The 16,305-nt window shown below is 39.0% G+C and overlaps 1 protein-coding gene across 4 annotated transcripts in view; it reads left to right on the top strand.

Moving 5' to 3' along the window:
* vti1a (vesicle transport through interaction with t-SNAREs 1A) overlaps positions 1–16,305 on the top strand; it is a 114,438-nt gene that overhangs the window by 20,687 nt on the left and 77,446 nt on the right. For 2 of the 4 annotated variants that reach the window (XM_085171103.1, XM_085171100.1), the window contains exons 4-6: positions 4,596–4,673; positions 9,624–9,644; positions 15,397–15,481. In XM_085171103.1, coding sequence (XP_085027229.1) covers positions 4,596–4,673; positions 9,624–9,644; positions 15,397–15,481 — 184 coding nt within the window. The remainder of the gene's footprint in view (positions 1–4,595; positions 4,674–9,623; positions 9,645–15,396; positions 15,482–16,305) is intronic. The other 2 variants (XM_085171104.1, XM_085171102.1) reach the window with 1 other exon arrangement.

The raw sequence follows: 16,305 nt of genomic DNA on the forward strand, positions 1-16,305 counted from the left end.
AAAGCTCACAGAAGCCTCCATCTTAAATACAGTAGCCCCCATGTATCCTTCTGCACTCACACAAGCGCACAACAGACAGAAGTAAAGGATTCGATGGCACCAAAGACCGCAATAAAACAAAGGCGCAAATGACACCCTCCTGCGACAGTCCCAACTGTAGCTGCTTCCCTTTGTCTGATAATATATCAGATGTATTAAAAAGGAGCACTTAATTGAACAACCTCTCCCAGTTTGTTTGTGTTAAAGGAGAGTAGAAGATGCTAGACAACAATTTGTGTGTGTGTGTTTCGCTTTGTGCTTGGCTGTGCATGTGCATGTCTGTGTGTGTGTGTGTGTGTGTGTGTGTTAAACCCCTGCCGAGCAGAGATGCATTATTTAAGATGCTGTTGTGATACTTGTGCCTGCTTAAAGGTCTCAGCTTCCTTTTAACGCCATGCCGCATCAGCCCACCTCTGCCCCCACTTGTGGGGGGAACCAGAGTGGGGCCTGCTGGCGCTGGTCCACACATCACCTGGGAAAATATCACAGCAGGGGAGGAGAGGAAGTGAAATAGATAACCTTTGAGTTTAGCACACATTTTTGTGAACGCACATTTTACTGCTCCACTTCATTGTCACTTCTGTGCTGACTTTAGAAATATTTTTTTTACTTATTTATTTATTTTTACAGGATGTTCATTTTAGATCATTTTATACTCATCTTAATTTTATTTGGATTTTCACATTTTGTGCATCCCTAGAGCAACCGGGAGAGGAAAATGAAAGGACTGAATGTCAGTTTGAGGCAATCACATGGCGTTAGACATGAGAGTTATTAAGTAACTTGCCCAGTTGCTCTCCTGCTGGTGAAAAACCTTGTAATGGAACCTAGTACTATAAATTGAATGTGGTTAATTACTCTTCATGCTATGCCACCAGCCGTGTGTGCAGGGTGAAAAGGAAAAGCTTGGGAAAGTAGAGGGAAAAAGCGTCTGCAGAGGAACTTCAGGGCCCCTCATTACACTCTGCCCCTGGGTATTTTTATGCCTTTTATTTCCCATCTAATGAACTGTTTACATTTTTTTTTCTGCTTTCTAGGCGCCACAATTATTCGACTTGTCCTTGTGTCACTCGTTGCACCAGGCAAAAAGCAAGGAGGAGAGTTGGAGGGCATTGAAATGTGTATATGGATCTCAGTTTGTTTCATTTGAATTTTTCTGAGAAAGTTTTGTTTAATATTACAGAGACCTTAATTGGAGACTGATTTGAATTTATTTTGAAAGGTCATATTATTATTATTATTATTATTATTATTATTATTATTATTTTATTTTTAATTTTTATTTTTTTACAATTAATAACGTGTTTTTCTGTGAGTGGTTTATGAAGGAATTAAGAGTCGTCATGTTTATTTAACAAAAGTATACCATTGCATGCTCATAGACTATAAAGGAATTGTACACAAATAAGATATCCATGTATTGGTTATAATTGAATTAATATCATTTGCTGCTCAGAGGATTATACTGAACTGATTAGCATATCTGATATGAATTGTTATGCGTGCATATGTAATTATGTTTTGATGAGTAAAGAAGAATCCTCTTTTTTTTTTTTTCTGCTATCCATGTCAACAGAGGTAAAACGTGTGTTTTTGACAGGACACCAGCACCTCCATCGCCACATTTGACGGGATGCGTGGAGTTTTTAAAGGCAGGCCACTTTGCATAAAGTTAAGATGTACCTTTTATACTTTTCTTGTGTGCTTCCGGGAATAGAAGCAAATTCTCACCCAAGATAAAAAAAAAAGTGACAAAAGACAGACCTTTCAAAAGGATTTAAAAAAAGCTCTTTCCCCCCCCTTTTCTGAGCAATAAGGTATCTTCTGAAAGCACGTATTCTTTTTTAGATTACAAAGCCTGATTAGTTGGTTTCGTCTTAAGATGCGGAGCTCTGTCTCCACGTACTGTAAATAGATTGAGTTAGTTTTAGAGCTTTTTGTTATTATTATTAATGGAAAATAAGGTTTTTACAATAGACCAGATATCTCCTTTCTGACCTCGAGACTGTGCCTGTTGTCACTAAACACCCAAACTTATAATCAAAATCTGTTACTGTATTAAGCAGTCAGTATTGCACCTGCTTATATTTTACATCAAATGGGAAGGCAGTAGTCACTTAGGAATCTGTTGTTTTCCAGAGGGGGAATCCAAAAGCTGGAGTGTGTACTGTAGGTACAGGGAAAGTAGCGGCAACACTTTCATTTCAATGACATTTTCCATTCTTTATACTTTCTTTGTTATCTACTCTGTTCTCATTGCAGAAACCCTTCATACATTCATCCGTAACAAACAGCTATTTAGAAATACCAAAAAAAGCCCTGCATATGGTTTGAAGGCGACGTAAGCCTCAACATTCAAATCAATGCTTCTCCCAGGCTTCCTCGTCTCAATTACTGGTGAAGTCGTCTTTCCCCCTAAGTTGCACTGAAGCTCTTTAAGATGAAACTCGACTTAAATGGAATATGTGGGTGTTTTTCCTGGCAAAAAAAAAAAAAAAGTGCGCGTGTGCCTGGTGTACAAGTGTACATGCTGTCGTTATATTGTCTTTATTGTCTTTCTGATTTTTAACAAATCTGAAATTCCTTTTTCTTGTGCTTACACTTGCACTAACAGCAACACAGTGACCATTCAGTTACCCTTGTGTAGAAGGTTTACAATGCTTTACAATGCTGGAATGGATGTTTTTTTTGTTTTTAACAGCGACAAAATATGGTTTAAATTATGTTTCAAATACATAAACATATGCATTAGGCATTTAAATAAAGGATGACGAGCTTCAGATGACAGAAAATAAATCAGAAACGATCTCATTAATTATGCTTATGCTCTCATGACCATTTAAATAGCGCATGTTTCACCAATTTATCTTGAACTGGCTGTTCCAGTTCATTCAGCATTAGAGCAATTAAGGTAAAAGTTAAATAATATTCAAAAACCAACTTTAACAGCATCTTTTGACAGAGTGCTCCTTTATACTGTTATTTCAGACTGTGCTGCCAGTCTTTTTCTTCAGTAGGCGTTTAGTGGTTAGGTTAGGTCCCCGTGGTTGGCTATTGTTTGGGTGCGCTCTTTATGGGTTTTGTGGTCTGGGTTGTCTATCTAGTCAGTAATTACTCCAGAGAACTGTGGCCCTCACCATCACGATAATAACAAATCACATCAGCGAGGAGTTTCCACTCAGTGCTCCAGATTATGAGGAGAGACAAATAAATAAAATCAATCGGCTCAGTTTTGATTGGTTCCAAAGCTATTTCAATCAAGCAGCTTGATGTCATCACTCCTGATGTTCGAATTGGCATTTTCAAGTTTGGTTTGTGGTTTTTGTCATGGTAGGCACCATTAAAGTGCTTAGTGCTATAGCTTCTTCAAACTTTTACTGTTAAGAAAGAGAGGAGGAAAGGATAGCGCCTTTGAGGAGGGAAAAATGTCCCCACCAGGTAATTGGTGTTCCTTTGCTTATTCCCCGACTTTTGTTTTATTTACTTAGTCAATTACAATATAAATATAGAAAAATTGAAAGAATTTGTGCTGAGGAAAAGTGATATTTTCATTCCTCTGCTGGTGTTTGTCTTTGATTTTGCCCACCTCCTGCAGCCCACCTAGAAACCCTGTCAAGGCGGTGACAGAAAGCGAAGGAGGCTTAGTAAACACTTTCTGTGTCTGCTGCTGGTGTGTATTTAGTTTAGAGGGCATGCCAAGAGGCTGTTTTTCCATGGGTCGGGCGTCTGTAAACAAGCAGTACAACGGCAGCCCACTCTTCCACAATCGGAGGTGGCACACTCTGAAGTGTGTATGAAATGTGTGTGTCTGAGTGTTTGTCTTTTTGGGTGTTTTTTTTCTCGGGTGGGGGGGACATGGATTCCCTCTTATTCTAGCCTATCTGCAGACAGAGAAAGAGAGAGCGTGAGAGAGAGTTTGTGTGTGTGTGCGTGTGTGTGAGGGAGAGAGAGGCAACCCCAAATCCGATGGGCCGCCAATGGGTGATGAATTATTCCCTGTCTGAGTCACAGCATTGGTGTTATCACAGAGCCTGCCACTGCACTGGGATGACAGCAGTGACAGCCCCTAGAAAAGATTTAGCGCTGACAAGTGATACTTCCTCATAATACATCTCCCTGGCCCTCTCCCCTGTCCCTGGTTCCTCAGCCTCTCCCTGCACACAGGATGGGTTTTTTTATCCCTCAACTTGTATTTGTTTAAGTGGGCAAGGTGTATATGTGTGTGTGGTTGGGGCTCTTTGCCACCTCTGCTGTGGCATAAGTGCACGAGGTAAAGTCGATCACCTTGGAAGGAGGCATAGGCACAAAGCCCGAACACTGCTTTGTTGCTGGTACATGTGCTGTAAGGGCAAACACACACATATACACACCCTCCATGTTTGATTCGGTTTGTCACAGAGTTCCATTAGGGGGCTCTCGTGCTTAAGGAATGCCTGTTGTGTTTTTGCATCAACAACAGTACTAAGCCATATTTCCCCACTTGTTTTCTCTTTTTGCTCTCCTCTTTTTCTTCCATCTTCTTTTTGTCCTTCTTCTTCCTCCTCCTCCTCCTGCAGAAAAGGTCACGCATTGCCTACAGTGATGAGGTGCGCAACGAGCTCCTGGGGGATGACGCCAGTTCTTCGGAGAGCCAGGTAAGGTGCTAATCAGGGGCCCAAATGAGACCAGTGTGGGTGGCTGACTGGCCCCCAGGGTGGGGAGGTGGGCCCCATCGGAGCAGCCATCGAGAGCTGAAACCACACCATTGTCACTAAGCCATGCGGAAGTAACACTGTTTAATGCAAAGCTGGGCTAGCAGTGAGCGGGCTCGGGGCATGGGACCAGTGTCTGGACACAGCCAGATTGTGACCGACACACACATGCACACAAACACAAGCAGTGCACCTAAACACAAATACACACTTAAACACAGATTTCAATCCAAAACCCCAGCCTCCCTGCTCCAACCGTCCCACAGCTGTTCTCCAGCCGGGTATGGACTTAGGATCATAATAGATCCTCATGATCAAGACACACACAAAGACATACACACGCACACAAAAATGAACACACAGCCGCTTACTCTCTTGTCTTTTTGTGAACTCCAGCGGTGAATTATGTGTTCCCTTACTGATGACTGAAAGAAATTGAAAAAGTACTCCATAAAAGTTATTTAGTCACTAAATAATTTGATCTAGTATATCATGTCAAGCTTCAAACAGAAATCTTATTTTTTTTAATGGCCCTTTTAATCATTTTTAGCTGTTAGCTATCAGTGTATTCACAATTGTTTGGGTTTGTTTTTTTAGTTTTTTTTTTATGTGCTATCAGTCCAGCCTGTTGAATCTGGGGATGTAAACAACATGAGCAATTTTCCTTTAACGTCAGCAATATTTACAAAAGATTTTTTTACACCAGTTTTGAGGGGGGTTTGTATTAAGAAGGCATTGCAGTTTTAATTTGCTAAAAATATACCACACTCTTTAAACTTAATTTTAAATAAATTGTTTCCAGTCAAACAGTAATACACCAGCAGCACTGCTCACAGCTGTACTCAGCCACTCTCAACTATGACAAAAGGTCTTTTGACTAATTATATATTGCCTTTAGAGTCAGCTGTCTTCTTGCAGAGGTTACTGTGTCTTAACACACACGCATGCACACACACACACACACACACATGCAAATAAATGCTTTCCACATACTAAAAAGAAGAAAGATGAATACATATGTGCACATTTAGTTTCACAGCGCTATGCGAGTATATTTAGATGATTCACACCCAGCCAAAGCTAAATAAAGTTGTCTGTTTTTTTCCTCGTTTTTTGAACATTTCCCTATTACCATTTCAATGATGACCCATGAACCGCGCATCTTAGAAACATATGTATCACGAGCCAAGATGTGTAATTGATATGCATATTCTTGGCAAATTAGCGAGACACAAAAGTGGCTCCGACATTTTATGCAGAAGTTAGAAGGAGATTTGCTGTCAGAAATGCCACATTTGAGACTCTGATGGGTCCTATCAAAATATTGTCAAGGAAAAGCTGGAAATCCAGATCCCATTTCATTTCAAATCTTATTTCCCCTTCATTAAAATGTATCTGAAATATTTAAAACGAATATTTGTAAATCTGAAATGTATAAATCTGAGAGGAAAATAATAAAGAAAAAGTTTAGGATTAATATTGTGGCATAGTACTATAAATTTACATTCTAGGATTTTGAAAGCTGATGTTGTATTTTAATTAATAAAAATATTCTTGCTTTTATATTATTTAATATAATTGTATTTCTAAGTTAAGATAAAATATGTGGCTTTAATCCATGCATGTACAAATAAAAGTAGCAAAGCGTGACATTTAAATACATGAACAAATCCAGCCATTATTTTTTGATCCTATTTAATAATAACATAATCATATATATATATTAAAAAATTAAAAAATCCACATATATAAAATAAAATTTAGATTATTTATTAATTTTAAATTAAGAGGAAGACATTTTTAACTTGGGGAATTTAGGTCAAACATGATGCCCTTAAAAAAATGAGCCAAAATATGTGATTTATTACTCTTCTTTCATTTTATATTCACAAAATGTATTTATTGAATAGACTTCTGGGACTTAGAATGTTAAATTTTTTATTTAAAAAACTCTTTAATGAATGGTGATAATGTCTGTTCAACTTTAAAAATTCAAAACTAATCTAAAACTGTCACAGACACACAAACACACACCTACAAACGCGCGCACACGCACACACCCATACAAAGCCGAAGAAAGAGTTCATCTCGGGGGCAAAAGCAAAGTAAATAGATGGTATACATTTATCCTTTTTCTTCCAGGTGCCGTATTTGCCTCATTTTCATTTAAAAACTTGTGGAGATAATACTTGTCTTGGTCTTGCTGTGAGTGGAGTACTCGCAACTTCAGGGTTTTTTTTTATCTAACGAGACGGTGGTGATAGGAGAGGGGAAAAGATGGTGGGGGCCGGGGCAAGTCGGTCAATTTAATTCCTGACGATCTGAAAGAGGTCAGGATCATTTCATATAGCCCTGGCTGAGCAGATCATTACCAGTCACAAATCTGTTGGTTACATGGCAAGGATTTATAGCTAAGTAAATAGGGAACCGTCATAAGTTCTGAAAATGGCGTGTTGGCCCTGCGATAATGGCTAAAGGACGATTTAATAGAGTTCGGCATTTATTCGTTATCTGTATGCGGACAGAGACTGAATTGGCACTATCACTCATTTTTTTAATAATGTGGTAGGCTACCATTGCACATTTTTTTCCCCCTTTCTGTTTCCTCTGCATGCAACACACGCGCGCACACACACACACACACTGTCAGCACACACAGATGCCACACACAAAGCAACAAATGCGCACACATTTTTCACACACGAACACTATACGGAATAGTTTCGATTTCAGTCACAGCAGAAGGCTTGGCCACAAGAGATTGTGCTGGTTTGAGCCGGCATGGACCAGATTTTACAGGCTACAAAGGAAGCAGATTACCACTTGTATCGAATTCCGTATTGGATAAAAAAAAAAAAATCTTTTGTTTGAAAAAAAAAAATTGCTGATTATCATAACAGAAAAATTGCAGCAGTGCAATTTTGAATACTGGCTGGCATCACAAAAACACAAGGAACTACGCTCATGCAGGAGTAATTATACCATTTACAATATTCTGTATTTACTGCTGTATATCTCTCGAGCAACACGAGCATCACTGGCCAGAATAAAGAATGGATGCCAAAGAAAAAATAAAGCTAAACAGGAAGAAACGAGAAAAACAGCTCACCATGCCCCTCATATAGTTTTAACAAATCCTCCACAAGGACTTGCAATCAGTCAGGCAGCACAAATGAGCTAGAACAAGTTTTGTTTGGTATCCATTGACTGATGGCAGAGCTGTGGCGAGGGATCGCAGGATCTGATGGGGTTTTTTTCAAGCCCCAAATAACCACATTCACAGTGTCGTTTTAAACTTTGGCCTCTTCAATAATGCATTCTTAGCGGGAGTTGTTGCTTAAGTTAGAAAAGAGTGTTTCCTCACTAAAGTGCGCCTTGTTACTGCCGACATTTTCAAGGGTAAGAGCTCTTTATAAAAAACATGGAGTTGTACTTGTTTACCTCCCACATTACAGATATTGACAATATTTTTTTTACTCACTGAAATGTCACAGAAATATACTTATGATAAGCAAAAATGATGCAAGAACTATTTTTGACATGCTTCTAAAATTACAGTGTGATATGCTGTGGCAAATGCAAGATTATAATGTGTGAGTTTCTTTATTTTTCAGTCAGTTTTTGTCGAGCACAGACTCATCCTGAATTCATTATTTATGACAAAATTCTTTGACTGTGTTTACTAGTTTTGTTATAAATACAGGAGAGGGAAATTTAGGGAGTGCAGTATTGTTTTGTTGTTGTTGTTGTTGTTTTGAATTTTGGTATAAGATAAAAGCAAATGTTAAGTCATAGTTTTAATTTAAATAGATTTTTCTCCTATATTGTTCACAATGATCCCAAATTAATAGTTTAAGTAATTGTGGCCCTAAGTCTCCTTTTACAGCTACTACCTTTGTAATAGTGACCAATTAAATATTAGATTAAATTAATTAAAATCACTTTACAAGGCTTACACATCAAAAATGCGTCCTTCCTCTTTCTCTTCCAAATGTGCTGCATTCCTACGTGAAGCCTTCCTCCTCTGCAACCCTAACTTAAGAACAGGCCAGGGAACCAACCTTTTAATTGTGATTGGGCATAATTAATGGCAAATGGGATTACTGCCCTCCCTTACATGTCTGTTTCATTATCAGAGATGCAAGAATTTCCAGGACAGGGAATAGGAATAGCATTTCTTATTTACTTCACTTTAAATTTGTTATTCTCTTTCATGAAAAATGTATAGCTATGCTAAGATTCATTTTTCATGATCTATGGTTGTCCTAATAATAAGCAGTACTGTATGTATACACAATTGTAGCCTTACATGGCTTTCCATGCATACGCTGAACAATCTGCACCTTTAATGCGATTGATAACAGACATTAAATATTGACAGCTTACCAGCATTGATAAACAGCGATGCAAAATAATGTGCCTCAGCATTTTTAGAACTCTGTTCCAAAAGGCACACCGTTTCCTTTTTTTGTTCGTTTTGCAGAGAATTGCACAGTGACAGATGAGAAAATTTCGCTCAACATTTAATCTTACTATAAATGTGCAAACCAGATTTTACTCATTCTTTCTTTTCTCTCGCTATATCAATTTCTGTAATGTGACTTCCTTGATAATCTCGGTTGATTCTGCGAGTCGAACGATCCATTCCCTGTGCTTGTTTAATGTGACAGCAGCAGGACTTGATCTTTGTTTGTTCAAAAAAAGTCAGCCCAAGCGGCGTGTTTAGCTCCGTTTAAAGTGTTTGTCTTGTGATTTCCAAATGCTAAACATGCAAACAGATAAATCGTCAAGGTTAATTCTCTATCCAGCCATATGACTGTTTCTGCTTTTTTTTAATCTATCTTTCACTTTCTCCATCCTTCTTTTCTTCTCCTTTTTGCTCTCACGATGCAGTTGGTAAAGTTGCGTGAAGAGGTAAGTGCTTTTCTGATCTAAGAATTTAAGTTCTGCTTTCCGTATGAAACTACCTATTTGCTCTCCTTTCTTTGTTAGAAAATTAGAACCACTCATTTGGACACTTTCTGGATGTCTGATTGAACAGTTTAGAGGCCGAACCACAGATAATGAATTTACTTAGGGCCAATCCCTCAAGTTCCCCCTCCTATAAATATCAGGAAGCGAAGATGAGATACTATTTCTGATGCAGTTGTTTAAGGGCAAATATTAGGGAGTCAAACTCAGAGTTCCTTCAGTTATTGGGACCAACAACTTTCAAGAACTTGATCAGCTTTTGAGTTTGATCAGGAATGGCAGCTTGAAACGTTTTACTGTTCTTTAAATATCTCAATATGAGGCCAAAAAAAGCTGCTTGTGCAGTAAAAAAACACTGAGGTTATTTTTTTAGTGATTTTTGTTATGTGTTTAAGAGTGCACATTGTAGGCTAGTATTTGTTTTGTGCTTTTGATTACAAATGAAAGGAAAGAGATGCTTAGTAAGATGTTGGGCCACCACATGCCGCACCTTGGCTTTGATTGCACAAGTCCCTGGAAATCTCCTGGAGGGAAGGAACGCCATTCTTCCAAAAGATACTCATTCATTTGGTCTTTTGATGATGATGTTGGAGAGGACTAACTAACACATCAATCCAAAATCTGCCAGAGGTGTTAATCTGGGCTGAAGGAATTCTGAAGCCTATAGCATATGACTCACATCCTTTTAAAACTCATCAAGCCATCCACTGACGCTTGTTTCCATAAACTGTATGTAAAAGAAGCCTTAAAGTTAAAGTGACAATATTCACCGTGGTATTAAATTGGTTGGATTTAGTACACACATGCCCCCATCTCACTTCTTTCTCTCATACACAGGAAACTTTTATTGTAGTGACCAATTTGATTTTGTGCCAGATGATAATCATGTTTAGTTCTTCTGCAAAATTTGATATTGAAGTACAATGACTTGATTTTGAAGCTGGCCTCAAGTGGCCATTTGAGGAACTGTAGTTTGAAACTTTTAATAGAAAGGTTGTGGATTATCAGCCTTTATAGCATATCAGTGTACAAAACAGCTAAACTATTGTTTTGACTTAGCAGAAAAGTGGAAACCAAAATGCAAACCACAACATTTTTTTTCTGGATTGTCAAGTTATTAAAGGGAACCTGAGAGAGCTACATAGTGCCCTGCAAGATCATTTGAATTGTGAATTCTCCTAGAAACTAAGTTTGTCTGTATAGATCTGTTTTTATTTTCACAAATTTATATTTATGTTTATTCTTTCTTCCCTCCTTACCTCCTTTGGTTTCTGCATATCCAAATATATTGTATATATAGGATTGCACGTTAATAATAGTAGCAATGATGATGATAAAAAATGAATAAAAAGTTAACTGCATGCAGAAACTAGCATCTTTGTTAACTTGTTGTTTAACTTATTAGCTTACCATATTTGAAACTGTATGGTATTGATATATGTAATTATTATAATGATATTTTAAAGAGGTGACTTATCAATAAATACTATATTATTCATAACAATTGTTCAGCTTGGTTAGCAATAGTAGGTGTTAATATCACTGATGTTATAATTATTTTAATAGTTTTGTTAATTGTGACACAGATCCTGTAAATAAGTATAATTCTGAGTATAATTCTTATAGATTTGCTTTAGTTTTCTTTTTTATTTGATTCATTTGATATGTAAAGTTCTACTGGGCTGTCTCAAACATCTATCACTGTGCTTGAATCATGTTATTGTTGTGTATATTGTCTTTATTATTTACTGGAGTATCAATACTTCAGGTTAAAATGAAATGTCTTATAACTGTTTAATTACATGTCGAGCCTTTAGAGTTTGTCTTTTCTTGGACTGCCCAGTAATGCTACTAATGGTAGGTTCAACATCAGCTTACCTTAATTTGAATGTAGTCATTGTCCCATTGTCGATAAACAGATATTATACACATATTTAGCTTTATATTGTGCATGTATTCTTAAGTCTATATAAATTGTATTTTGCGCTCAGAGAGGCAGGTTCTTTAGTTATTGTAGGTTACATTATATTGTTGTCCTGCCCTGAACTCGTCTTTGTAGCTATAGTTACAGTATGTTGTTAAATGTGCCTTCAAGTGAGACTTTATTCAAGAGGGATTCTGAAGAAACAGAGTAATTCAGTTCCTATAAAAGCATCTCCATTCACACCTATCCATAATTTAAAGTGCCAGCTTGGCCCAGATGCCATGTTATTGTTCTTTTTTTCCTTTTATTTAGCTTTACTTTTGTTTCCCCTTCTTCTACCGACTTTTTTCAGCATTTCCTCTTAGCCTCAGGGTCAGAAGACATCTTGAGTTACCTCACCTGTCTACCCTATTTGGAATGGTCCAGTCTGTGTAATCGGGCTTGAATCTTTGCCCTCGTCGCCATTGCAGTCTTTTACCCTTTTGCTCTTCCTGCATTTGAATCAAAGGCTGGCGCAGCTTATACACACTTAAGCCTTGCTTTTAAAAAACTGCACTTTTTTCTTCAGCTGAAAAACATGTTTAAATATTTAGCACCCATATTCACAGCTGTTTGACACTTGTAATTCCTCGTCTTACAAGTCCCAAACAAACGGCAGAGAAGATCACACAGTCAGTCTGAATCACAGCTGTCATCATTATTCACTTTGACTCTCCCCCACCCTTATTGAAATAATAAGGAAATCATCTGAACTTTGGAAAATGGTGATAGTAACCGCCTGTGTTTGATATTGAAAGAAGGCAGGAGAAGGAAAGAAGAGGGGAGAGATTTCTTTTGAGCTACAGCTGCATTGTTCTGGGGCTCCCTGTTAATAACTTACAACTGAAGAGTGTTTCTTGACGCAAAAAAGCACAACAGAAAAACACCATTTTTGTGGTTCCTAAGAAGATCTTTGTTCAAAAATGTAGGTGTCAGATGAAAAGGCATACATACATAGGTAGGAATGGTGGTGGTGGCGGCGGGGCACACTGGTGCACTCTCAGATTCACAATATTTATCATATATTATATTTTAATCTTTTGCTAGAAGGCTCCATGAGAGGATCAGGTATGATTTGTGCTCTGTACATGTCTTTGCCTTGTTCTGAAGGTTTTTACAATGGTTATATGAGAACCGCAAGGGTCAAGTGTTGAATTGGGACAGTGCAGAACACCAGCAGCAACTTTGCATTACTCTCAGTAAAAATTGCTGACAAGGATTGCTTGCTTGCTTGCTGCAGAATAAAAACAAATGGTTGAAAACCTGAACAATTTCACTATTTTTGGTCCTGCAACATTGGAGCAATATTGCATGACTGTGAGAGATACTGCATTGTAATTTGTATCTCTTTATGTCTAATCTCTTTATCTGTGTTGACTGACTGTGGCAATGCAGTGAACGATCTTTAGTTTAATTTGTACACGTTCTTTTTCATTATTTTCCCTGGTATCATCTTGTGTCCGTGGCTGGATTGTTCCATTATTAGGGCTATCATAGTCTGCCATTACTGGATTCTTAGTGGCTGAACTTTAACCCTTTCCTTTAGGTTCTGTCACTGTGAAACTCAGGATGCATTATTCTAATGATCACACACACACACGTATACTACCACTGCCACCACTACCAACCCCCCCCCCCCCACCCCCCCAGTGCCCCCCCTCCCTCCCCTCGCCTCCACCTCACACACCCAACCCTCCCCCCGGGCCTAAAAGAAGATAGAACGAGGGAGAGAAGAGACACACAGAGAGAGAGAAATTCAGGAGGATAAAGCTTTGAAGTGGCTTTCCATCGCAGCGAGTCTGCCGGCCGTCTCCCCGAGACGTGTCACCTTTGCCGAGAGGGAATAGGAAAATCACGTTTCGAATGGTAATGATAACATACTAATCACTTGAGCTCTTTGAAGAACCCAGGGAGTGCGCTACTCTGTCAGTATCCCTGGCTGCCTCATGCTCCCAGGCACACACAGGCACTGCAGCCGTGGTCTAGGTGTATTAGCTTAAGCGTTGCATGTCAGTGCGTCCCCTGCATCGCAGCTGATCCATAGGGGCTCATTATAGCCCAAGCTTGGTATCAGTTTTCTCCCACATGTATACTGACAACCATATCTGTTGGTGCCACTACCACTTCCACGCCACCTCCAAACCCCTTCTACCACAACCTTTACCAAAACCACACAACACCTTGCATCCAGCGCCGCTTGCCGTCTACTTATCAGTTTCCTACCGCAAGACCATTTTATCACTCAACCACCCAACCCGTTCTCCTATCGCGCCATCCCTCCCCTGCCCTCCCTTTAACTATTAAAAAGTATCTCTGCAATTTTAAATGACATCTGTCAGCGGCACAAAGAAAAAGGAAACGAGGGAAAGAAAAGAGTTCAGAGGGAGTTTTCTCCTCCCTGCTCTTTTCCCATCCCTCTTGTTGTCAAAGTTTGAAAAGTGTGTCGTTGACTTTTTTTTTTTCTTCCCCTCCACATTTTTCATTTCCTCTGAGTGATTAGCTGGTACACATTTTGACAGCCAAACCAAAACTAGAGATTTCACTTCTTTCCCTGTCCCCTTCACTCATGTGATGGGCGTGAAACCCTTGTCAGATGGGCGGCTGTCATTCATTGGGTTGTTTTCCTGTGTCAGATGTGTTAAATCTGATCAGTTTCTTAAGGTTGCGCATTAGAAAAGCCGTCACAACCAACAGCATTCAAGTAAACATTTAAGTCTTCCATGTTTATGCTGTTTGATTGCAGTGTGGGTTTAATGAAAGCTCGGTCTTATGTTGGTTTTGCACATGAAGTGTCTCAGTTCAGTGGATTGATGAGGGGTTGTTTTTAGTATGTATGTAAGTATCTTTATATGTTATAGGTGGCTGGTCACTTTGGACTGGCAATTCAGTTTGTAAGGCCACTACGACAGGCTTTAAAAGGCAGCTCACAACAGTCACCAGTTACAGACTTTTTAACTAACTTTATCTAAGTTTAATTAACTGTTTCAGCCTTTCAGGCATATTAAAACTACCACTATTTTAACTCCACCAAAGAAAGTCAGAGCCCGTAGTGGACGTCCAGTCAACGGATGAGCTCTTTTCTTGTCTTGCTTGTTATATAGGAGCTGTTTAGGAAGAGAAGAAGCCAAAATCACTGGTTTGCTTGGTATCCTAGGAACTGCTAATCAGTAGTTTGTACTCGTATACACGTGATATTTACAGCCTTAGCTTAGACCTTGATACTCACAAACACCCTCTTTGGAAAATAAAAAATCACATTGCAGTCTTAATAATTTATGAAACCCATCTTTTCTTGCTATGCTAGAGGTTGTGACTAGAGGTTCCTCCAGTTGGAAAACATTAGCTGGACGCGGTTTTGTTTTACCTGGACAGCTCTTTAAATAAATTTGTATTTCATCTTAAGGCAAGGAACTAAAACAAATTAACTGTCCTGGGTTGTGAAACAATATGAGGAGGCAGCAAAGCTCCAAGTAGTGCCGCTTTTTATGTCCAAGATGAGGCAGCAGCCTTTTTTTACGTGCATTTGCTTGATATTCCATCAGGACACAACACATTGTCATCCATGAAGGTTATTGCCAACATGGTTGTATTATGTTGTCGCTGTGGATGTGGTCTGTCTGCTTAGGTGACAGCGTTGATGTGTTTCTTTGAAATGGGTCCCAGCCCTCTCAATCAATTTTTATTTTGTGTTTGTTTCTCCAGCTTGAGTTCTTTTTTTTCTATTTATTGCAGAGAGCACATCTGTTGGACAACACAGAGAAGCTGGAAAGGTCATCACGGAGACTGGAGGCTGGCTACCAGATAGCAGTAGAAACTGGTACGTATTCTGTTATGGATTGGAAAAGGAGTGTGGCGGTGTTGGGTGGGGGGGTTCAAGATAGTGCTGAGGATGAGTGAGCGACAGCAAATTGTCTTGCTCATATGCGAGGTGGGTGGATGTGTGTGTGTGTGTGCGTGTGCGTGTGTTTTTGGAGGGTGGAAGGAGGGGAGTCGGTGGGGAAAAAAAACCTCTTTCCTTGACGCCTGATGACATTTTCGGGAGCACATCAAAGGTGAGCCAGGGAGGAAGTGAGAGAAGTGTACAGGCGACAGATCGGGCGCTGCTTCTCCTTGCTCTGCTCCTGAAGAAAATTCAAGCATCACTATGGCTCAGTGTGTATGCGTTTGTGTGTGTGTGTTATGTATGCATGTGCATTTGGTGGGTGGTGCTGTGCTTTTTTTTTTTTCCTCCACAAACAGATAGGGGGTCTATGAAAATAAACAATGTCAGCATTCCTCCTGAAGTTCTTAATTCAGGAGCGTACAAGAAAGAAAATAAAAACATATCACTTTCTAAATAAATCCTCTTAAAAACACACAAACCTTTTTTTCCTCATTATCAAGGATGGTTTTAATCTTAAAATAGGAAAAAATCTCATTGGGATCTTAAATAGATTTAACCAGTTAGCATATTTCTTTTTTCCCCCCCTCCCTGTCTTCCTTCCTGACAGTCACCACATTATTGAGGCGCAGTGTATTCCTCAGAGATATATCAAAGCTCATTCTTGAAGTATCAACCAGCTTTCTGTGGCTTCCGTTGTAGTTTTGAAAAAGTTTGTCAATTTACACTATAATCGCGGGGCGGCTGGTGTGCGCGACATC

This window comes from Neolamprologus multifasciatus, chromosome 8, assembly GCF_963576455.1.
Source record: "Neolamprologus multifasciatus chromosome 8, fNeoMul1.2, whole genome shotgun sequence".
Taxonomy (NCBI): Eukaryota; Metazoa; Chordata; class Actinopteri; order Cichliformes; family Cichlidae; genus Neolamprologus; species Neolamprologus multifasciatus.